Genomic DNA, 25165 nt, shown 5'->3' on the forward strand with positions numbered 1-25165 from the left:
TGAAATTGTTTAATGTGTATTTTCTATTAAAAAGTCTTATAAAATTCATTAAAATCCATCTTAAAAAAGTATATATACTTTTGAATAAAAAAAAATTAAGTTGTAAATTTTTTTAATTGAATACTAAATTTTATTAAATTTCTTAAAAATCCTAATAGTCTTATCTTAATTGAATATTATAAAACTTATTTTTATTATTTAAAAATCTTAATTGAATACATCAATAAAAAAATATTTTAAAATTCTTTCAAATCTTAATAGAATAAATCCTCCTAAGACTTTTACAACTTTAAAAAATTCTTAGTATTAAAAAAATCTACAAATTTTAATAGATTATATTCTAGAATGAATTTCAATAAATTTTGTATAATTTTTTAATAAAATGTATAATATTATGTTTATCCAATAATCTCATCCTAATTCTTAAAATTTTGAGAGATTTTCATTTCTTTTTTTACTTTTCCCAAAGTAACAAGAATTTTCTATGTCCATCACTCGTAATCCTTCCCCTCTCTCCGTTACTGATCTTCTTATAGATTTCCTAACCCCGCAACCCCAACAACTTTCTCAACTCAACCTATACCACCAATGCAATCAACAGTTATTCAAACTATCATCAGGAACGATAATATTTCAAAAACGGGGAAATTTTAGCATAGAGATTTTTATTGCATGTTGAATTTCGATATTTCATTGAATTTCAATTTTTCAATTAATCTGCATGCTCTAACAGAGGACGTAAACTAGATCGGTCCTTTCAATTGTGCCGAATTTTAATATTTTGTTGAAGTAGAACTTTATGAGAAAAAAAGGTTATATACTGATAATATAATTTTTTTTATATAATAATCAAATAATAATTCATCATGTATAATAAATTTATTAACTTTTAAGAGATATATTTAATTAGGATTTCAAAAAATTTTAAAAGATGTTTTGACTCTAAGAAAATCTTGAGATATTCAATCAAGATTTTTGAATTTAATAAAACTAAGTCTTGTGGTATTCAATCAAAATAATTAAATCTTTTAAGGAATTCAATAAAATTGATTGGTATTTAATTAAAAAAAGTCTCCTAACATTTAAAAGTATATAGATTTGGGTAATTTTTTTAAAAGATGAATTTTAATTGATTTTATGAGACTTTCTTAATAAAAAATACACATAAAATAATCTCACCTAAAATCTTGAGATTTTATGATATTTTATTTTTTTTTCTTTCTTTCAGTGCCAATTAATATATTTTTCTTTTCACATCATACATAATGGTTTGTTTTTTTTGTTGTTAAAAATGATAAACATTTATATTTTTTAACTCTTGCAACCAATGGATACCATGCTCTAAAACTTGTGATATGGGTGATTTTTCTAATTTTTTTAATTTGCAATTATGACATCTTGATTATGTGTTTATATATATATATATATATATATATATATATATTTAATTTTGGTGATCACAAGAAATTGACTTATGTGTAAATACATAAATATATAAATGAGGTTTGAACTAATTGTTTGACATCTTTTTTGTTTAGTGAGATCGTTATTGTAAAAATAACTATGAGTATCCAAATTACTTGTAGACATTGTAGTATATAATTTTTATAAAATTAATATGATTGATGTTTAAAGGAGAATGAATATATTGGGTTTGTAAATATGTTGGAAAAAATTAATTTGTTACCTAATAAGTTTAGGGTTCTTCATATTGAATGTGTTTTATTTAAAGAGTTAGATAGGAAAAATTGATGGATCTTTATCAATAATTTTGAATATTTTTTAAAAATTAATGAAATTCTTTAAAATCTTCAAAATCCATAATTTCCTTTCCAATTTTATGATTTGATATTGTATGAATCCATTAAAATTCGAACTTCAAAATCATAATCATACAAGTCTTTTAAAAAATCTTAGAAATATTACATTTTTACAAAGTCTTTTAAAATTCATAATTTTTTTACACCAAAATAGTCTTTTAAATTCTCAATCTAATATATTTTTCTAAAATAATTATTTTAAAGTAATTTAAACAATACTTTATAATTGAACGACAATGTAAAACTGTTTTATACTATCTATTTATAGACATTAAACTCTTTGTTTATTAGATACTTAAACTATTATTCAAACCTACTGATTTTACTATAAAAAACAGGACCGTGAAGTTTGGAAAAATGATTGATTTTACTCTCTTTTTTTAAATCTTACCATTTTGTTATTACCTTTTGTATTAATTTTCTTAATTTTGAATATTTTCTAAAAATTCAAAGAATCATTTTAAATATTATAATTCTATAAAATTCTTTCAAATCATTTAAATTCTTACAATGTATTCAAACTACATAATCTTAACTATAAAAGTCTTTGAAAAAAAAATGATAAATCATAATATTTCTAATTATCTTTTAAAATTCACAAAATTTTTTGATATCAAAATAATCTTTCAAGATCCCAATATAATACATCCTCAAGAACATCTACAATACATACTTGTTTATGAGTTATTTATCATAATTTTGTGGGTCTTATAATTTCATATGGATTAAAAAATTTAAAATAAAAAATTACTTCCATGCTAAGATTATTAAAATGAGTTCTTAAATTAATTTTGTGTGTCTTATAATGCTTAAAAATATGTTATTTATAGTATGATGTTGTTAAACACTAATACTTACATAAACAAGTCTACCTCATATGCTCCATTAAAAAAAAAAAAAAGAAGCTTAGATAGCAATATAATGCTTAAAGTTAAGAATCTTATCTAAGGATGTTAGTCGGTGAATGGACTTTAGCATACAGCGAAATAGTGTCTCTGTTACGACCTTCTAACAGTCTCGCATACCAAAGATTCCACATAATGATCGGGACCACCCTTCCAAACTCTAATGATATCGTGAAGCCATTGTGAAAATTCTAAATCTGGTTTAGGAACTTGAGGAACACCTTATTAATGAAGTGTCCATAAATTACCACCAGTAAATTGTACACAAAAATAGACTGTGACATATTGTCTTAGATGCAGCAAGGCATAAGGCCACAAAAAAAAAAAACAGATGCAGCATGCCATAAAGGGTATGTTGCGGAATCCACAATCACCTATCCCACCAGAATAGCACAAAGTAGTTTAGCATGATGAAAGACTTGAAAGAAAGAACTGAACATATATACAGGAATATCCTTGTTGCACAGGTTCTGAAACAAGTAGTAGTGCCCAGGAGAAGTTTAATCCTTTTTCTCAATTGTCATGTCTATAATGGAAGGAAGCCCATACCTTCCCTGATTCCCTTTAACCCCTCAGTGTGGAGGAGTTATTTATTTATTAGATTTATAAGATTGAGCCTTGAGGCTTTATATTAACTATCAAGAGATTTACACCAAAATGGAAGGAAGCCCATACCTTCCCTGATTCCCCTACCATGGTTGAATTTCTAAATTTACTTTTATTGCAGGATAATTCTAAGCTGGCTTATGCAAAGATCCATGCATCTAAGCCGACTTGAAGGCCTAAACTATGAAAATGGAGCTGAGCATTAAAAGGTATATATAAACATATATGCAAGTCAATTATTTCATTTTGAATTATGACTATCAACAATTAAAAGATTTATGAATTCTATAATTTATCGGTTTTAAGGAAATCCCCAGCCATTGGATACTTAACACATGATAATGGAGTTGGGTTTACCATATTTGACAATCTTTCGTTACCTACACAATGATATATCATTCACTACAAAGCCCTGCCATCAAAGAAATAAAGAAGCAATATTCGCTTGTAAAATTACGATCATCGAAGACTTTTAGTGACAATCAAATAATTCTGCATCTTCTCGGGTTAAAGAACAAGCCAGTTTCTAGTAGATAGTGGAAAACATTTTTGGTGGCTATACAAATTGCTGCTACTATTGCCATTACAAATCCTCAACGTTTTCCGCTAGTAGAGAAGGCTTTACCAGCAGTCAAAAATTGCCGCTAGCTTTAGGGACCAGGTAACGCCAGCTTAACTCTATTGCCGGTAAATATATTGATGGCTATTTTACTTGCTGTTAAAAGACAAAATAATTGCCATTAAAATTCTCTTTTGGTTTAGTGTTGGTTTAGAACAATCCAGAGATGTCTTTGACATCCACAAATCTGGCACATCCTCTATTAGGCACGGACTATATGATGGGACACTTTTAGGGGTACATTAGTGTGAGACATGTGCAACTTCCAACCATTAACCATCAGCATATGCATGCCAAACATCCTTTACATTGTACTCCAAATCATGAATGTCAACCCAGGGAACTTGTTAAGAAATGGGAATTTTTGTTGCCCAAGAATCAGACCAGAAATTGAAATTTCCCTCTCAAAGCTTAATCATAAAACATCATGCAAAATCTCCAAACCATAAAATATTAGTTCGGCTTTTCACTCTTAAATTGTTAATGCTTTATTACCTCTTTGCCTTTGGTTGGTCCAACTACTTTTTTTAATCTTTTTAAGCTTTGCGATCTATTTATTCATCAACGTACGTACCATGAATACAGACACTATTCATCTTCCAGCTTCCAGTTTGCATATTTCATAGTTGAGTTTAATTTTAATTTTATTTATTTATCAATTAACATTCAAATATATTCAATTAAAATTAATACAAATAATAAATATTAAAGAATAAGATAAATGGTAAACTTAAATTAAAAACTTTAATGCGTTTTTAGTCGGAGAATAAAATGATTTGCTAAAAATTAGAAATATGATATGTGATATGGAAGAACTATGAAATATTATTAAAAATTATAGTATAGAATAGAATCAAATACAATTTTGTTTGAGACATCTAAGTAGGCAATATTCTTCACATTCACCTATGCTTTGATGGGACTTACAGGAATGCTCTGCTCATTCCTGAAAAAGTTTTCCGGATCAACCGCAGTCTTAACCTTGACCAGCCTCTGAAAATTGTCATTGAAGTATTTGGCCCCATAAACCTTCCCTTCTTGAAAGCTATTCTTACCAAAGCTGTTAGTACCAATATCAATATCCCTGTAATTCAAAAAAGCACTTCTGGGACTCTTCGACACATATGGGGTCATCTCACTGTACAAAATCCTAGTCTGATTTAAGAAATTCTGAGCCGCAGCAGGTGATGAATCTGACCAGGTCACAGAATACTGAACCTTGAACAGGTTCCCTTTACGGTGAGGAAAAGGAGTCGCATCAGAAGGAATCTGAGCCATTTTCCCTCCATAAGGGTTGAAAACAAGCCCCGTTTTCCCCAACTCAATCATCTTCTTCCATATAAGCTCCAACCCTTCTCTAGGAATAGCATTCTGAACATAATCAGATTTTCTTTTAAGAAAAGGGGCCGAGTTGAGATGTCGATCCAATAGGGTTTCAGGTTTGGCACCATTTTTAAAAGCCTCATCATCATTCCACCAGATAACAGAATCAATCCAACTCACCTCAGTGCAATTATCCTTCTTTAACCCTAGAAGCGGAAACTCCTTCTCCAAAATCGACACAACCTCATTAGCCCCTCCGAGGAACAAAGCCACAACCGAGGCTCTAGCGGTTTTCCCACTGGGCGCCAATAGTAACCTCATGAAAAGCCTGTCATCAGTGGTTGGCGCCACCTGCTGCCACTGCAACACAAGGTCAGTGGCATTCTGTTCCAAAGTCTTGTCAATGCGGAAAAAGGTAACTGTTTCAGGCACAGGAACAAGTTTAATCGTAAACGACACTATGACACCAAAACTGGCCCCTCCACCTCCTCTAATAGCCCAGAAAAGATCTTCCCCCATTGTTTTTCTGTTTAGAAGATTTCCTTTCACATCAACAATTTGAGCGTCAATAACATTATCAACAGATAAGCCATATTTTCTCAACATGTTACCGTACCCTCCTCCGCTGATATGGCCACCAACGCCAACAGTGGGACACACCGCTGCAGGGAAGCCATGAAGCTTACTCTTTTCCCAGATCCTAAAATAAAGCTCGCCAAGAATGGCACCGGCTTGGACCACGGCAAGCTCATTTTTAACGTCAACGGTGATCTTACGAAGGTTGGACATGTCGAGGAGGATAAAGGGTTTCTGGGAGATGTACGAGATGCCCTCATAATCATGGCCTCCACTTCTGATTTTGAGTTGAATGTTGACACTTTTGGCACATATTACAGCAGCCTGGACGTGCGATTCTACCAGGGGAGTGACGATGAGTAATGGCTTCGGCGTTGAGGAGGTGTTGAAACGGGCGTTTCGGATGTAGTTTTCAAGCACAGTGGGGAATTTGGAGTCGGTATTGGCGAAAACTATGTTGGAGAGTTGGGTTGAGGGGTTTGTATGTTGCGTGAGGCAGTGAAGAAAAGTATCATAAAGTGAGGGATTTGGGGATCGTGCCGACAATGAACTGAAAACAGACAGAAAAACAAAAGCGGCTGAAAGATAGGCCAAACTAGGTTTCGCCATTGTCGTGTGTTATTGTATGGTGACTTGGTGGAGGGTGACTCTTACAAAAAGTATCTTATAAGCTAAAAAAAAGCCTGGCCAAATGGATCCTCAATCCCGGTTATTGTCCAAGAAAGTAAAAAAAATCCTTGCGGATTTTCTTAATTAAACTATAAATTTTGAAATGTTTATGGGAGTTAATAAAATTGGTTTTTGACTTGTCATATAAAATTTCTGACAGCTTTTGGTATATTTTTAACAAAGATTTGTTTATACTTTTTTCCTTTAAACAAAGATTTGTGTATATATTTTTTCTTTTTGCTTTTTTATTTCTGTCAAGATAATTTGTCATCCGTTGCAAAATAATAAATATCTTAAGTCCATATATATACTTGATTCTACAAGGAAGTATTTTTCCTAATTTAATAATATTAATTAGAGAATAAAAGGAATTGATTATGAATATGATAAGCTTCTTTTTTAATATCGTTTGAACAAATAATATCGTTTAAAGGGATCATTCTGTCAATTTTCTGGGTTCTACAATGGTAATGGTAGAAAGAAAAACCAGAAATTCTGGGTGGTTTAGTGATGAAGATTAAGGCATCAGCTTGGAAATGGATGACTTATAGAAATGGAAATAGAACCGGTGTCTCTTTTCCAGAGTGATGTATCTCACCAATGGTTAATTTCTTTGAACCATGACCACAATCTAGATATGGGATAAATTGGAAGTTACAAATCAATATTAATGTTTTTGTTCGACTGGGTACATATACATGATGTTTTTTGTTTCTACTGGGGCATATATATAAGGGATACTTTTTTGGCTGTTTCCAACACATCTTTTGGTTTTATGGAGGACTTGTCCTTTTTTGTTGATGAACCTCCCTTTGTACCTCTGGTACACTGATGTAAATATATCATTCTATTAATAGAATCCTTATTTTAGTTTTCAAAAAAACAAAACAATAATATCATTTAGAGGATAAAGTTTGAAATTCAAGAGACAAAGAGAATTATGAAACTGAAATTTAGGAATACATTTTTTTTTCTATACTCATGAAAGTGATATTAACTTCATTTTGTTTTTAAAAATCGGTGGACAAAATGAAGGAAAAAATTGAAAATATATTTCTTTATTTCTAATTTATAAAAATGATTTAATAAAAAATATTGACTTTATTTTTTAATTAAAATTTGAAACAAAGCTTGTGTGAGAAAACTTTTGTTTTTAATGTCACGATATTAAACTTGTATACAATTTCGAACTGGGGGATTTGTTTCCAACATTTAAATATTTGTAAGATACTATTATCTTACCGTTTTTATCTTATCATGTTTAAATGGCCTTCTCAGGCACCTTTTCATCTTAAATAAAGTGCCTTTAATTATGATCAAAATATTATGTTTTAATTATTAACATTTTGGTTTTTTTGGTAAAGTTTGTTTTTTTTTTGGGTAAAGTTTTCATTTTGTTTAGGCAAAGTTATCCAAATATAATTTTATATAGGAGAAAAAAAATGAATTGAAATCTTCTTTAATAGATTACAGAATTTTTTCAAAGTATAAGTTAAATAATTGAGCTTAATTCAGTAAAAAACAAAGTTAAATTAGACTTATGAAAAAACTTATTTCATATTTTTTCTTATTTTTTTAGTGCTTCTAAATAAACTTTCCCAAAAAAAACTCATATTTATGTATATAAAAAAAGACCCAGCTATTTATCTAACTTTAGTCATAATTAAAAATAATATAGCGTTGCATAAATTATACTCCTCTCTTATGATCAAAAAAAGATTCAGCACGGATAAAAAATACACTCCTCTCACTTTAAGAAATGTGAATATTACAATGTTCTATCTTTCTCATATATTAAAAAATACAATTCCTTTATCGTGACAAATTCAAATACATAACATTTTACTCATTTCTTATTTTAAATTTTCAATTGATTTTGTTTAAAAAAATGTTACTAAAATATCCTTTGCACTACCAAAGAATTGGGAATTAAATTTGCAAAAATGATTTTGATAAAAAGGGATTAAAGATTAACACTAAACTAATAACCGAAATTGATAAATTCTTTTTGGGACTTTTTCACAAACACATAGAATGCACTAATGAGGATTTCGTGCCCTGCCATACCTATAAAAGCGTGCCCCAGCTTAATTTACCAATTGCATGTGCTTTATATAATATATAGATAGATATAAATGCTATTTTTTTTGTTAAAATTGATTTGAAAACCCTTTTCAAAATAATTCATTAAAATAAATTAATCATACCAAATTAAATTTAAACGTGTAATTAACCATTAGGAAGAATAAATTTGCTATCATTGCTCAAAGAAATTAAATGTGATTTTGCATCACTTTCAGAAATTCCGATTATGAACAAAAATTGTGTCCTGTATAAAATAAAATACACATTATGTAATCATTTCCAAAATTAAATATTTATTATTTGTTATGTAACGTATTTGCTAACAATAATCGAGAAATAAAAAAGAGAAACAATAACCAATGTTTCCCTCTGTTATCGTATCTGTCATTTAATGCATAATAAAATGAAACGTATATTACAATAAAATAAACATTTAAAATTTAATTTTAAAATATCATTTTTCTTAACTGTTAAAATCTTTATGATGCATGATTAAATTTTAATCGTGGAGTTAGAAACTTTAGTCTTATATAAATAAGATGGTTTAAGATCGATGATTTGTTTATTAATCTTTTCTTCCTCGGGATTGAGAATTTGTTCTTCTAAGTTCTAATGCTTATTTAATTTTATGTGAAATTTCAATTGTATTTTTTTCTGTCAAAGTTTCGACGAAACATCTTTTATTTTAGGAAAAGAAAGATTCTCATGTATAAGCTTTAAAAGGATCTGGGTGAAGGTTAGTGAGATTACGATTTGAGCTTGAGCTTAGAACATTTAATTTTTCTTTTCCACTTCCATTTTTCCTTTTAGAACTTTTATGTTACTGAGAAATGAATTGAATTGTGTGTTGTGAGTGACTTGAAGGAAGACAGGATAATCAAAGTTGATGTTTATTTGTATGATCCTATTATGATATATTATTATGTTATTTTTGTTTAAAAATTTTTATAAAAAAAATTAATGATTATTAATATTTTTTTTTCAATTTTTTTATGTTTTAAGGTTATAAAATGATAGTATATTAACAAAATATTTGTAAATTTAATTATAAATTTAGTGTTTATTATATAATATTATTATACACGAAAATAGTGTCAATTGCAAAATAAGTGAAATTTTTTATATTAATAAAGATAAAGAACTTACATAATATTACTAATTAATATTAATAACAGAGCTAGATTGTTAAAATATCACTTCAAATATTATTTATAGAGAAATCTTTCAAAACCTAAATAAACTAGTTAGAGTTTCTTTTTTATGAACAACATGATTAAGATACAATAAAAAATTGACATAAAAATGCAACATGAGATTCAAACTTAAAAATCTTTACTCTTAAAAACATATCTTTTTATCGTTGATAAACCAAAAAATTGACATAAAAGTGCAACACAAGATTAAAACTTAAAAATCTTTAGTGTTAGAAACATATTCCTACAAAAAAATTTCATTTTGTTACAATTCAATATATATTTCATCAATTTCAGCATATAAGATCATACGATATTGAATTATTTTTATCTTTACTTTTTTTTATTAAGTGCTTAGAATATGAGAAGAATAACTAAAAATTTACATATTTGTTTCAACAATCATTTATAATACTTTGTAACAATAATAATTGTTTTGTCAACTGTAAAACATGTCATCTAAAAATTATTAATTTGATTTATTTTTAATGTTTTACTTATTATATGTCAAAAAAATAATTTCATAAAAGACTTGATTATTTTTTTCGTTATAAAATTATATTATTTAGGTTAAAATATTTTTTTTATCCCTATAAAATTACTAAATTTTGGTGTTGGTCCCAACAAAATTTTTGTCTATTTTTGGCCCCGTAGAACCAAAATGTGTTATTCTTTTTCCCCTAGAGCAAGGATTGAATGATTCCGAACCTATCTAAACTTATACCATATTTTTTAATTTAAATCTTAAGATTTAATTTTTGGAAGTTAAAAATCGTGACAGAAAAAATAATTTCTGAAATTTAAAAATCAATCTCCAAATAGCAAGAATCATATAAAAAATTTCAGATTCACGCCCAAATCAAGCTCAACAACAGCAAGACCAATGAATCAAAGCTTTTTTTTTTTTTATAAAAAAAAATCAAAGAATATGAACACAGAATGACTTTTAGTCCATCAGAAACAACAAAACTCCTAAAACATCAACCCCCATAATTGTAGAACAAAAACCAACCCACCCAAAGAAGAACATGAAATGAAAATGAGAACTGAAATTAAATCCCTCAAAGAATACGCTATGCCCAGTAACAAGCAGAATATGTGCAGGATATACTGAAAACTGCAATTGAAAAACTTAGATGATGAAACATGAAAATAAAGGGAGAATAATAAATGGGTAAAATTTACCAAAATAAAAACTAGAACCAAGCCATACGAAACATCGCAAACACGTTACTAGAACAACACTTCCCCGTCACCAGCAAAACCTCCCAAGAAAAACCCAGACAATAAAGAAAGGCATCAAAACAGTGTAGGAAGACGAAGTCGTTTTTGGTGAAATGTCAGCGTGACTCGTGATTCCAGCAGGGTGTACGATCTCAAGACATGGTGTTTGGCAATGACAAGCAATTAGTGAGCATCGACAAAATTAGGAACACCAAGATCCACAATGATCTTCTCCGAGGCGCAAGCAAGTGTAACAATGTTATTGATGTGTTGCTGCCACTGTAAGATTTGGTGAGAGAAAGCGACGACAAGGGTCGAAGGGGCACCCGTGGACAACTTATATCAAAGCTTGAATCTCTCATAAAGAACGAAAAAAAATCGCAGTGCAAGAGAAGCAATAGTGCAAAAACAGAAAGAAGCTGTAATAGAATGAAGGAGAAAATAATACTGATATTACTTGCTTTGCAAAGGAAGCTGACTACATTATTTGTAGTTATTTACAAGGATAATCAACTTGGTTAACTAACTAAAGCACAACTAACCTAAGCAAACTAGCTAAAATTAGTTAATACAAAATCAGGAGTTAGTTAACAACTTAGGTTTGTGGCTACAACAAAAAACCTAGGGTTCACAAATCGCAAGAGAGAGCAAAGGATTATGCCAAGAGAAAGTGATGGGGACAAATCTGGTTGGTGATTTTTGCGACGGATCTGGTTCGTGGTGGTGGTGTTGGAGGTAGGATGTTGCAGAGGTACCAAGGTTGGAGAGGGAAAAAAGGAAGAGAGTGGGAAGGAGAAGAGGAGGAAGGAGGTTGGGATGATAGAAAAAGAAAAAAAAAAACATAGTTACAAGTGTCAACAAAAAGTGGGTTCTAACTCCAAATATAACTCCAAAGAATAAGGTACCACATTATAAAAGGAACCAAAAATAGAAGAAAAATTTCCTAAGAACTAAAATCAAACTTTGGTGATCATTTAATAGGGACCAAAGACATGTTTTAGTCTATTATTTAATACAAAATCTTCCTATAACTACACAAACTAACAGTTTGTTGCGTTAGGGATTATTTGAAACTAAAAATTGTAGTATAGAATAGGCTCTCATACACTTTTGTCTGTTAGAGAGGTCTAAGTAGCTAGGCAATATTCTCCATTGTTAGATTCCTCTATGCTTTGGTGGGACTTACAGGAATACTCTGCTCATACGCGAAAAAGTTTTCCGGATCAACCGCAGTCTTAACCTTGACCAGCCTCTGAAAATTGGCATTGAAGTATTTGGCCCCATAAACCTCCCCTTCTTCAAAGCTATTCTTACCAAAGCTGTTAGTGCCAATATCAATATCCCTGTAATTTAAAAAGGCACTTCTGGGATTCTTCGACACATATGGGGTCATCACACTGTACAAAACCCTAGTCTGATTTAAGAAATTCTGAGCCGCAGCAGGTGATGGATCTGACCAGGTCACAGAGTACTGAATCTTGAACAGGTTCCCTTTACGGTGAGGAAACGGAGTTGCATCAGGAAGAATCTGAGACATTTTCCCGCCATAAGGGTTGAAAGCAAGCCCCGTTTTCCCCATTTCAATAATCGTCTTCCACAAAAGCTCCAACCCTTCTCTGGGAATAGCATTCTGAACATAATCAGACTTTCTTTTAAGAAAAAGAGCCCAGTTGGGATTCCGCTCCAATAGGACTTCAGGTTTGGCACCCTTTTCAAAAGCCTCTTCATCATCAAACCAGATAACAGAATCAATCCACCTCCCCTCAGTGCAATTCTCCTTCTTTAACCCTAGAAGCGGAAACTGCTTATCCAAAATCGGCAAAAGCTCATTAGCCCCTCCGAGGAACAAAGCAACAACCGAGGCTGTAGCAGTTTTCCCACTGGGCGACAATAGTAACCTCATGAAAAGCCTGTCATCAGTGGTTGGCGCCACCTGCTGCCACTGCAACACAAGGTCAGTGGCATTCTGTTCCAAAGTCCTGTCAACTCGGAAAAAGGTAACCGTTTCCGGCACGGGAACAATTTTAATCGTAAACGACACTATGACACCAAAACTGGCCCCTCCACCTCCTCTAATAGCCCAGAAAAGATCTTCCCCCATTGTTTTTCTGTTTAGAAGATTTCCTTTCACATCAACAATTTGAGCGTCAATAACATTATCAACAGATAAGCCATATTTTCTCAACATGGTACCATACCCTCCTCCGCTGATATGGCCACCAACGCCAACAGTGGGACACACCGCTGCAGAGAAGCCGTGAACCTTACTCTTTTCCCAGATCCTATAATAAAGCTCGCCAAGAATGGCACCGGCTTGGACCACGGCAAGCTCGTTTTTAACGTCGACGGTGATCGTGCGAAGGTTGGACATGTCAAGGAGGATAAAGGGTTTCGGGGAGATGTAAGAGAGGCCCTCATAATCATGGCCTCCACTTCTGATTCTGAGTTGAACGTTGGCAGATTTGGCGCATAATACAGCAGCCTGGACATGGGATTCTACCATGGGAGTTACGATGAGTAATGGCTTCGTCGTGGAGGAGGTGTTAAAACCGGCGTTTCGGATGTAGTTTGCGAGCACAATGGGGAATTTGGGGTTTGTGTTGTCGAAAACTATGTCGGCAAGTGGGGTTGTGGAGTTTGCATGTTGCGTGAGGCACTGAAGAAAAGTGTCATGGATTGGGGGATTTGGGGGTCGTGCCGACAACGAACTGGAAACAGACAGAAAAACAAAAGCAGCTGAAAGATAGAATAAACTAGGTTTCGCCATTGTCGTGTGTTAATGTATGGTGACTTGGTGGAGGGTGACTCTTATAAAAGAATACTCAGGGTAGCCTGGTTTTTTTTTAGCTCAACTTTTGCTTATAAGCAGCTGGGCCACGCACTTTTTTAGTAAAAGCTCTACAAAAATAACTAGCTTATTTTAAGGCACAAAATAATACAAAAAAGTATAAAACTGGAATTTAATTTGTAGCTTATACAGAGCTTTTTTTGAGGTCCTACGTTCGAATTCTTGCTTGTGGTTCTTTTAGTTCTTTTCTTTTTTAGGTTGCACCGTTCTTTGGTTTTTTTTCTTTCTTTCTTTCTAAAAGCTGCAATTGCGTTTTCTGTTTCTACAAATTTTTATCACTATTTAACTTGCTTTTATATAGTAATTCTTACTTCTCTTAGTTGCAAAGAAAAATACCATCGAACAATATAGAATAAACTAACATTTTTTTATTTGTAATCAATTTTAAATTTTATTAATAATATATTTATTTTCTGAAAATAACCATTGAAACAATATTTTATTCATAGAAATAATTTTTAAAAATTAAAATATTTTTTTATCATCATTAAAATAATCCTATACAATATTTTATAAATACACTTTTTTCATTGGACAAGTAAAGTAGAGTCTTTAGATTTTTTACCAAACAAAATTTCGCTTAAAAGTAGCTTTTAAGCTATAAAATTGAGAAGTTGACAAACAATTTTTTCAACATTTAAATAGTTGTAAATTACTATTATGTTACCGTTTTTATCTTATCGCTTTATGTTCTTAAACACAACTGAATTATGTTTTAATGGCCGTCTCGAAGGCACCTCTTCATCTTAAATAAAGTGCCTTTAATTATGATAACAAAATTGTTTTAACTGAATTATGCCACCGCTGGGCGGCCATTCTCAAGGTCAGGGACACGGGCTCAACCACTTCTTCCTCCTCATCACTATTTTTTTCATTTTCGTCGCTGCCAAATTACTCTCTTTTTACAACAATATTCATTCACTCATTCGTACATCCACTTTAAGTTGGGATCCTCTTCCTGCACCCAACACCTTGAGGACAAGGTGTTTTTGATGGGCTAAGAAATGATAAGAAGAAGCTGCAGCAGTAGGCTCAATAGGAGCATCAAGCGTCCCATCCCACGTATTTGGATGAATATGTATGCATAAAATCATAAGAGTAGGAAGTTAGTTATAACAGATTAATTACAACTTTTCCAATTCTGTTTATGAAGTTGTTATTGTCTCTATGGATCATGCATTCTGTTATCTCACATATAGCTATAATGAATGAAAGAAGGTAAAGATGAATTTGAGTTAGAATAATTAGTGTAGAAGGAGGTTTCTTGTTCTCGAAATCAAGGCACCACTGTCCTCTATTCGTATCAACCAGCCTGCTATAATATGTGCCAAAAGTGTCAATGTTCAACTCAAAGTCAGGAGTGAAGGCCATGATTACGAGGATGATTAAGTTGGGGAAAACGAGGCTTGTATTCAACCCTTACGGAGGGAAGATGGCTGAAATTCCTCACCGTAAGGGGAAACTGTTCAAGATTCAGTACACTGTGAACTGGGTTGATCCTTCGCCTTGTGCGGCTAAGAATTTCACGAATCAGGCTAGGAAGCTGTACAGTTACATGGCCCCTTTTGTGTCATAGAATCCCAGAAGTGCCTTTTTGAATTATAGGGACTTTGATTGGAATTAACAGCTTTTTCAGAGGCTGGTCAAGGTTAAGACTGCGGTTGATCCAGGAAAATTTTTCAGGAGTGAACAGAATGTTCCTGTATGTCCGAGCAAAGCATAGGGAATCAAACAGTGAAGAATATAAAATTGCCTACTTAGGCAATCTCTAACAAACAAACTTATATTACATTAATTTTATACTTCATTTTATTATTTATATTCATTTCAATTTAATACATTTGAATGCTAATTGATAAATAGTAGATATATGCTATATTTTAATAAAAATATAAATTTAGTTTAAAATTTTAATTTTTTTTATCAGAAAAAGAAAAATATCATTAAAATATGGGTACAAGGGTAGGTACCCAACCCGTAAACAAGCAGTTTCAAATTTATAACACTAAAATACAATATTCCCACCCTCCCCAAAATGCATGTATGCATAATATACATGCTGTATTTCTGCATAAAATTGGTATAGCAACCAAAAACCTTATAAGAACCTCTTCCCATGCATAATATACACATGCACATGCATATCATTCAACCTTACACACCGTGCTAGTAGCACTACTACAAATATGTTATTCTAGGATGCGCCTTCAAGGACGGTGCTTTCAAAAACGACATTGTTTTAGACGCGGTGGCATTTTAGTAAATAGGAGATTTATGTCAACGATGTTTTTGTTAAAAATGATGTCGTCTGCGCATTACAATGACAGGTTTAGTGCACACCAACGTTGAACTGCACTACCCTAGCCCGCACTCGCACTCTACCCTACCTCGCACTACCTAACTCATTTGCTGAAGGGATTGTGCGCATCGATGGAGAATAGAAGAATTAGGGTTTAGATTTGTTGCAGAGGGGAGACGCTGAGCATGGGACCGCCACCGTGGCGTTTACAGCGACGCCGACAGGGACTCACTCCATGTGGCGTCTGCTAACGAGGCCATCCGAAGCGGACCGCCACCAGCGCAGCTCAGTTACCTAAGCATGCTCATGTCTTTTCTCTTTCTGTCTCGCACGTGCAAACACTTGTTCCGGTGGCCCCTTTCTCTTTCGCTTCATCTTCAACATTAGGTCTTCTTTGACTCTGTGGTCGTCACTGCTTCTCAACTCTCTTCCCCTTTCCTTCACTTGCTTACTCCCATTCGCAAACTGTAACGGCCAACGCAGCAAGTTGAATTTTCAGAATCGATTCGTCCAAGTTTGATTCGAAGCAAAAAGAAGCGAAATTGGAGTTTTAGGGAAAGAAGAAGAAAAAAAAACATGGCGTACAATGGTGCAGGTCCCATAGGTGGTTCGGGTTCGACATTGACAATAAAGCAAGTCAAATTGGAGAGAGAAAGCAAACTGAGAATAGAAGTTGGTAACGACGCACCTCTATTTTCTTCTTATTATAAGAAAAATGTTTTTTTTTTTATCTTTCAGGTGTTTACTTGGTATGGTGCAACCATTGAAATGGATGGTGCTACTGAAACTGATTATACTGCTGATGAGGTAAGCCAATGTAACCATCCTATTGCGTGCATTCTTTCTGTCAAACATATTGGTAAGACAAAAAAAAAGAGAGGATATCACTGATGAGGAGATTGCAACTTTTTGAGTGCAGACTCCAATGGTTAGTTATCTAAATGTAGAATTTTTTTTTGCAGTAACAACGTAGAATTGTATAAAGTGCTTCTTAAGGAGCTTGCAGGGATGATTGACAGGCAATTTACTGGAAATGCTAAATCTAGAGCTTCAGGCATGGTGATAAATACCACGGGATGGATAGAGGGTATAGGCTATGATGTATTTGGCCTTTGTATATAACAATGTTGTCTTGGTTTTGGGTGAGGTATATGCGTTGTATATATACTATATACTATATTTAACATTTGCATCATTGCATCTTCCACATTAGTTATGCATTGAAAGCCAGTTCCAATGATCCCCGCTATCATATATTTTTGAATATCATACTTTCCTTATGCATAGTTGTTAATTCATGCCTTCTGTAGAAGCTCAGTGTCTCAGGCTTTGCTTTGAATTCCTTGTAGGAAAAACTGTGCAGCATGCTCAAAGATGTGCTCAAGAGTGAGCCCAAAGTAGGCGTAGTTAAACTTCAAATATTTTCCTTCTACAAGTGTCCATATTTGAATATCTTCTACACGTGTTTACCATATCTTGATATTTTCCTTCCGTTTTTTCATTTTAGAGGATTTCAATTTAAACTATGAGAATCTGTTGTCTGTTGGCACTTGTTCTGCTCAATTTAAACCTACTTGTCCATATTTGTTAAATAATTCACATTTCTCTGGTAGTATGACTATGAGGTGAATAGTTTTTTTTTCTGATATATAATCTATACATCAGGGGATGTTAAGTTTAAATGTGATTTTAAACATATGTTTGATGTTAAGATTTTACATGGAAAGAAAAGAGAGTATAAAAAAAATAAGTTATATAATGTTTATAAAATGGACAACAAATTAGCATATTAAATATATATTAATATATTGATTTTAAGAGCTTTTCCTAATGGCATCCGCTACAGGCATTTACTTGCTGTCAAATCCAAATGGAACTATGAAGCTTTATGAGTTTGTAGTGATATTTGGATACTTCATGCTGATTTTGGCTCAGATGCCACATATTAATCTGGTGTCTTTGGTCATGTGATTATCCTACAGTGCCTGTGCTACTGCAGCTTCCATATATATTGGTATTTTCTTTCCCCTCATTAATAATCCAATTAACTAATTAGCACCTATGCTTGCAATTGAGTGCATTTTTTTTTTCTGAATTTTCTCAAAATGTCTACTGAATCAGGAAAATCATCAAATGGGCCAGAAAAGTATTACTCTTTAATAGGTGACACAACAAATCGCTTATTTGGAATCTTTAATGTCATTCCCATCGTTGCCAACACTTATGGTTGTGGAATAGTTCCAGAAATTCAGGTTAGAAACAATCAAATGTGTTCACTCTAACATATAGAACTTGTTAATGCTACCCACACCATCAAAGTATTTTAACTTCTAATTAGAAAAATACACAAGTATTTTAACCTCTAATTAGAAAAATACACATTTTTATTATAGGCAACGTTAGCACCCCCGGTAGAAGGGAAAATGCTCAAAGGACTATGTGTTTGTTATGTTGTAGTTGCATTGAGTTTCTTTAGCGTAGCTATCTCTGGCTATTGGGCATTTAGATATCAAGCTGCAGGCCTCATTTTTAGCAACTTTGTAGATGATTACAGCAAGCCTTTGGCTCCCAAGTGGCTTATTTATTTGCCCAACATTTGCACAATAGCTCAATTATTAGCTAATGGTGTGGTAAGTAACACCCTGATTCCCACTATAGTCTATAACATTAATTGCATGTTTAGATCACGGTATAGTTTGTGCACACCATACATTGGTTTAGAGAATGTACACTAAATTTAATACTCAATAATGTGTTTTTTTTATTATCTAAGTGCTGATAAATAGATAGGATAAAAAATGAGTGGGCTTAATTGCGGGTTAAAAGCATAAAACAATTGGCACTTCTTTTCTTTTTATCTTGAAATTTGTGGGCTTAATATTTAATTATGTGCCCTTAATTGCTGTTTAAAAGCATATTTTTGTGCAATCTAAAAACTACATTGACAGTAGATCACTTTTACAGGTTTTGATCTTTTTTCGGTTCATGGATCTTGGTACGATCCTTCCATGCTTTTTTCTCATGGAAAAATTTTAAATTTGTTTCAAAGCTTTCTACATCAGTCGTAAAAGGACTGTTGTAGAACACATGGCAAATTACATTGGTCGTAAAACGACCGTCGTAGAATACGTGACAAACGAAGTGCTTTCTACATCAGTGTTGTCTTAGACACGACTTTGTTTATCTTGTGTTTCTACGATGGTCCTTTTACGACCGTCATAGAAATATTCACCTCTACAACGTCATCACTTTCAAAGACGTGTCCCCCGCCTTTGAAAAGCATTTCCCACCATCTTTTGAATTCTATTTTTCTAGTTGTGTAGGTAATTAAGACACCTTCACTGACCAAAAGTGTAACAGTAACCACCGTGTCTCTCTAAGAAAACACATATAAGATGTAAATGACGGAGTGGTGGAAGTAAAGTGTTAAAGAAAACGTTTAAAACATTAGACATCTCCCTTGATTCAACGTCGGTGTAAAATCAATTTCTCACTTTCAATATCGGCTCAAAATTAATGTCAAAATTCCTTTTTTATCAATGTTAAGGGCCTTTTTTTTTGTAGTAAACAAATAGTCAGACCAAACCCAAACAAAAGTGTTATTACAAAAACAAAAAACATTTAAAAACTTAGGAGTAAGTGGCTGAAACCAAAGCCTTTTAATGTAATCTAACGTTAAAAAACTATGCAATTTAACATAAAAATAAATTAGGGAGAAACGGTCATTTACATATCTTTGTATATTATATCTGAGACACTTAAATGAGAAATAGGGTGTTTGCGGGCCAGTTCGGGTCGATTTTGAACAAATTCAAGATCCAATCCAATTAAATTTAATCGATTTGGTTTGGTTTTATCTTCACAATTTATTTTTGAAACTCAACCCATTCATGAATGTTTTGGGCTAATGGATTATCCATTTAAATTTGATTTGTTTTTCTTCTTAGAACTATTATTTTATATCATGATTCATTCAAATGTCCAATACAATTAACACAATATTATCAAATGTCTGAAAATAATAAAATTGATTTATTTAATATTATCAATATAATATTCTAAAATAGAAAAATATAAATTAAAACAAAATATTCTTCAACGATATATATTATAATAGTCTGAATCACAAGTATTTTCTACAAACTAATTTCTTACAATAAACTTTGCTAGAATTAGATTTGTTACAATCAGATTTGCTAGAAATTTCAACACTAGTTTCAACCCTTGGGGTCTCAACCCTTTGAGTATCAATATTAACAGTATTTAAAACCAAACTAAACAACTTTAAAAATTTTCCATGATATATTCTTTCTTCATGTTGAAAGCCTACTAGCGCTTCTCCTCCTTTTTTGAAACCTTGCGTGGCTAGTCCTTCTTCAAAGTCTCATGTCATTGCTCCTTCTTTTAATTTTTTCACCATTGCTCCATCTTGGAAGATCACTCTAATGTGAAGAAGGCTTTTAAAAAGACTATCAGGTCAGACTAGACTTTTAAAAAGGTCATGAGTCAAAATAAAAGTCTTTGATAGGCTATAGGTCAGATCCAGACCTAAAAAATTCATCGTAGATTAGGCTCAGACCTTTGAAAGTCTGACATATTCCTACCCTTGAATATAGAGTTATAATTGAAGATATTATTTTATTTTAAAATGAGTTGACTTGTTGGAAAAAGGATTAGTTTTCTTATTTTATACTAGATAAATAATTTTGGTCTGCTGCAGTACTCTAGTATATTGGCCCATAACACAACCAAGAAGGTCCACTGCAACACTATGGACCTGGCCTAGCAAGGATGCAGATAGTGCTCAACAAACAAGGGACACATCTTGCTCCTTCATCTAAGTCCAAGCCACCTGATTCCACGAAAGCACCTTCTTTTGTTTTTGTACGACCTAGTCAATTCACGGCAATTGAATTACTCTAACTTCCAATCATGTGACTTGTAAAAGCATTGTCTAAATAGATCTCTATAATTAGTCATTGGAATTCACCTAATATTGTGCACATATTTTTCCATTTAGTCTAATGCAACTAGCTAGTCAATTATACCTCACAACAGCTGTCTTCTTACTACAAGTCAAAGTTTGACTTCATGTAGATCCACGAAAATACTTAGAAATTCATCAAGCAGTTATCTTAGCACTGAGAATAAATATACTTCTTCCAGCGAACCAATAATATAGATGCAAACTCACTTCAATATATTGAGATCTCGTAGTACAGTTTTAGCCACAATGATTCTGCAACTTATACCATTTTCTATAATCGTTTTGATAATATTCCCTCTGGCATCGGAAACATATCAGATTATAGCAAAACCTGGTTGTAATTCAACATGTGGAGAAGTTTCCATCCCTTACCCTTTTGGGATGAAAGATCCCGAATGCTACGCCGACGGGTGGTTTGAAATAGAATGCAAAGACACTTCTCAAGGTCAAAAACCCTACCTGAAGTCTTTAAATCTCCAAGTGACATCCATCAGTGATTTCCTAGGCTTGGTTACAATCATGAATCCAATTTACCGTTGGAACTGCCCAAGCAAAAGAGCAATGCCAGCAATAAAAGACCTGAGAGGAAGCCCTTTCGTGTATTCCCAGGAGTCGAACAAATTCGTTGCCGTTGGTTGCAACAACCTTGCCTTTTTGAAGTCCGGTGGGGATACTGTCGGTGGTTGTGTGTCCATTTGCGATAACAATGAAGAATTCAAAAACATGGACTTCATTAGCAGTGATGGTTGCCATGGCAGGTACTGCTGCGAGACTTCACTGCCAAACTATCTTTCAGAATATAACGCAACACTGCAAGATTTTAACAACCAGAACAGTAGTGTTGAGAGTCATCAGTGTAGTTCTGCATTTATTGTAAACAAGTACTGGTCCCAGCGATACTATATGCCTCATTTAAACAACATGGACTATGTTGATGCGGTGCTTGAGTGGGAGATTTTGAACAACACACTTTCCGATTCTGTCCTTCAATTTCTTTCAGATCATGCAAGGTGTCATGGATCTAATGTCACATCTTCGTTTACCAGAGTCTCAGGTTATACATGTAGATGCATCCAAGGTTACCAGGGCAATCCCTACGTTCGTGGAGGCTGCACCGGTATGATCTCTATGCAATAACTTGCATTTACATTATTCTATTACAGTTCTGTTCTGTCACACTATAAAACAATTGACATTATATTTAATACTGTATATAATTCTTTTTTATTATTTATTTATGATAAAATAGGCTATGCACTAACCATGTAAAACAATTTTATTCTGTTATTTAATCACAAGTAAGATAAGTTTTTATTGACTTTTATAATAACTATCTTAAAAAATCAGACTAACTTTGATTCCTGATTGGGTTGATTCGTGAAACTGTTTTACGAGACCTTGCATAACCAATAAACTCTACCATTTCAATTTATGTTTACCTCAATACATAAATGCATGAGTTTATATGATCTAACTTGGTTCTTGGTGTTTCAGCCTTGCCTGATTACAATAAAAATCTAACGAAGAAGTGGGCTATAGTAGGTACGTAAAACTTTTGAAAGGCGGTTTTGAAGAATAATAAATAATGATTTATTGTTTTGGTACTTCCCCCAATCGTAAACTAGAGCCTTTAGCTACTGCTTAATATAACTGCATGCACAACAATTTATATAGTGGAAAAATTATAATGCCGTAATTTATTGTAACAAATTGTGTAGGTGTTTGGTCAAGCCTGGGATCTATCATTTTGCTTCTTTGTCGATGGTTGTTGTATAAAGTGGTAAGGAAGAGAATGATAAAGAAACGCAAACAAAAGTTCTTCAAAAAGAATGGTGGTTTGTTGTTACAGCAAAGAATGTCATCTAATGAAGTTAATGTAGACAGAGCTATTCTGTTCAGCTTAAAGGATTTAGAGAAAGCCACTGACCGCTTTAACATGAACAGAATTCTTGGGAAGGGAGGCCAAGGTACTGTTTACAAAGGCATGCTAGTAGATGGTAAAATTGTTGCAGTGAAAAAGTTTAAGGTGGAAGGAAATGTTGAAGAATTCATCAACGAGTTTGTCATTCTTTCACAAATTAACAATAGAAATGTGGTCAAGCTGTTAGGATGTTGTTTGGAGACAGAAATTCCTTTGCTGGTTTATGAATTCATTCCTAATGGTAACCTTTTTCAATATTTACATGATCAAAACGAGGACTTACCAATGACATGGGATTTGCGTTTGAGAATTGCAACAGAAATTGCAGGAGCACTGTTTTACTTGCACTCAGTTGCATCTCAACCCATTTATCACAGAGACATCAAATCCACAAATATACTATTGGATGAAAAGTATAGAGCAAAAATTGCAGATTTTGGAGCATCCAGAATAATTTCCATTGAAGATACTCATCTCACCACAGTCGTTCAAGGTACTTTTGGATACTTGGATCCTGAATATTTTCACACTAGTCAATTTACAGAAAAAAGTGATGTCTACAGTTTTGGAGTAGTTCTTGCTGAACTTTTAACAGGTCAAAAACCAATATCCTCAGTGAGAACCGCGGAATCCAAGAATTTAGCCTCATATTTTGTTCAGTGTATGGAGGAGGATAATCTTTTTGACATTATCGACAAAAGAGTTGTGAAGGAAGCAGAGAAGGGAAAAATCACTGCAGTTGCTAATCTTGTAAATAGATGTTTAGAGTTGAATGGGAAAAAACGTCCAACTATGAAAGAAGTTACATTTGAATTAGAAAGGATCCAGAGATTGGATAAGAAATCTAATGCAGAGCAAAACCGTGAAGAAATTGAGCTTGCTAGAATTGAAGATTATCAACCTTGGGTTGGATATTCTATATCAAATTCGTTGGCAACTCTTGGCAGTGAATCAATCTCATCAGACTCGGAGGTCATACCTATTGTTACATTATAATTAATAATTGGTGAATTTTCTTAATTTGTTGTCCATGCGGAATCAATATGGTGTAGGACTCATCAATCGTGCATGAGGGTCCCTCTCATACCCTGAAGCTTGCATACTGCCTTCTACTTATTGTTTTTCCTCTTCTTTGTATTGATTATTGAAGCATAAATATATTTTGTACGAGAGAATTGGAATAAGTTCTGGGAATCAGAAAAAGACTAAAAGTTCACTGGAGTTTAATTTCCTTTATTTTCCTATCATGTTTAAAGGGGGCATTGTTCATTTCCTGTACACTAGGCATATACCTTGGCCAGCATTTCTTGATAAATTGTCCAATTGCACATTTGGTATAGTGTCTAGCACTCATTCCTTTGTTATACACTATATGCTGCATGTTCGGTTTCGAGTTTTACTTTCTCCACTATGCATTGCAGCAGAAGCTACAATGCGTGACTTTTGCAATATCTCTTTATTGATGTGGTTATACTATGCGATGCAAATAATTTAATACGTGTTTGGAACGCATCGCATCAATCTAAACACAATTAAGTGCATGTTTGGAGCCAATCTTGAAATGAAAATCCACACTCTCTCCATGCACGTCCAGAGACCAAAAAACATAGAAGTTACTTCAATTTAATTTGCTTCAAGTGAATGTAATTTTTCACATTGGCGATAAGTTTTCAAACACACTGTAAGTGTTGTTTTTGCATCCAAGTGATCACAACAGTGCTGGAATGTGGATCCAAATATTTGGTTAGTGTGTGTTTGCTTAGACATTACACAAGGATCTGTTGGAAAGGAGAAAATTATAGGAAGTATTTGAGAGAAATGGAGTAGAGAATATTTAAAAGAAGGATAATTTTTATGACTTGAGAAAAGTTTTTGTTTTAACTTCTTTTGGTTTCATTCAGTCCTTTACAAATGATAACCTCTTCCCATTTTATAGGCTTCAAGGGAGAATTCTAAATACATCAAGAAAGATTCAACATACTTCTAGGAAAAGTTCTACACATTTCTCCTAACTACTTAGTTCTACATACTTCTTTCAATTAAATATTACTTCTATTTATTTCTATACTTCTCTAAATTTTCTTTGGAGT

General features: G+C 32.8%; 3 protein-coding genes and 1 pseudogene across 4 annotated transcripts; 2 read left to right on the plus strand and 2 right to left on the minus strand.

Moving 5' to 3' along the window:
• Positions 1-4856: 4856 nt before the first annotated feature.
• LOC100797188 (berberine bridge enzyme-like 21) lies at positions 4857-6458 on the minus strand. Its single transcript, XM_003534733.4, has one exon. It carries the CDS (start codon positions 6456-6458, stop codon positions 4857-4859), a length of 1602 nt encoding a protein of 533 aa, XP_003534781.1.
• A 5513-nt stretch (positions 6459-11971) lies between these two features.
• On the minus strand, positions 11972-14135 carry LOC100797739 (berberine bridge enzyme-like 21). The gene has a single exon (XM_003534734.5). It carries the CDS (start codon positions 13785-13787, stop codon positions 12186-12188), a length of 1602 nt encoding a protein of 533 aa, XP_003534782.1. The 5' UTR covers positions 13788-14135; the 3' UTR covers positions 11972-12185.
• A 3910-nt stretch (positions 14136-18045) lies between these two features.
• LOC100798268 (GABA transporter 1-like) lies at positions 18046-19547 on the plus strand (annotated as a pseudogene).
• A 1808-nt stretch (positions 19548-21355) lies between these two features.
• LOC100798794 (wall-associated receptor kinase-like 8) lies at positions 21356-24259 on the plus strand. 2 transcript variants are annotated; one of them, XM_003534736.5, is made up of 3 exons: positions 21356-22271; positions 22649-22696; positions 22873-24259. In XM_003534736.5, the coding sequence occupies exons 1-3, from the start codon at positions 21401-21403 to the stop codon at positions 24069-24071; spliced, it is 2118 nt and encodes a 705-aa protein (XP_003534784.1). In that variant the 5' UTR covers positions 21356-21400; the 3' UTR covers positions 24072-24259. The 2 variants fall into 2 exon arrangements, with proteins under 2 accessions (XP_003534784.1, XP_040861262.1); XM_041005328.1 differs by lacking the exon at positions 22649-22696.
• Positions 24260-25165: the final 906 nt, after the last annotated feature.

The sequence above is a fragment of the Glycine max genome, chromosome 9, assembly GCF_000004515.6.
Source record: "Glycine max cultivar Williams 82 chromosome 9, Glycine_max_v4.0, whole genome shotgun sequence".
NCBI classification, from domain to species: domain Eukaryota; kingdom Viridiplantae; phylum Streptophyta; class Magnoliopsida; order Fabales; family Fabaceae; genus Glycine; species Glycine max.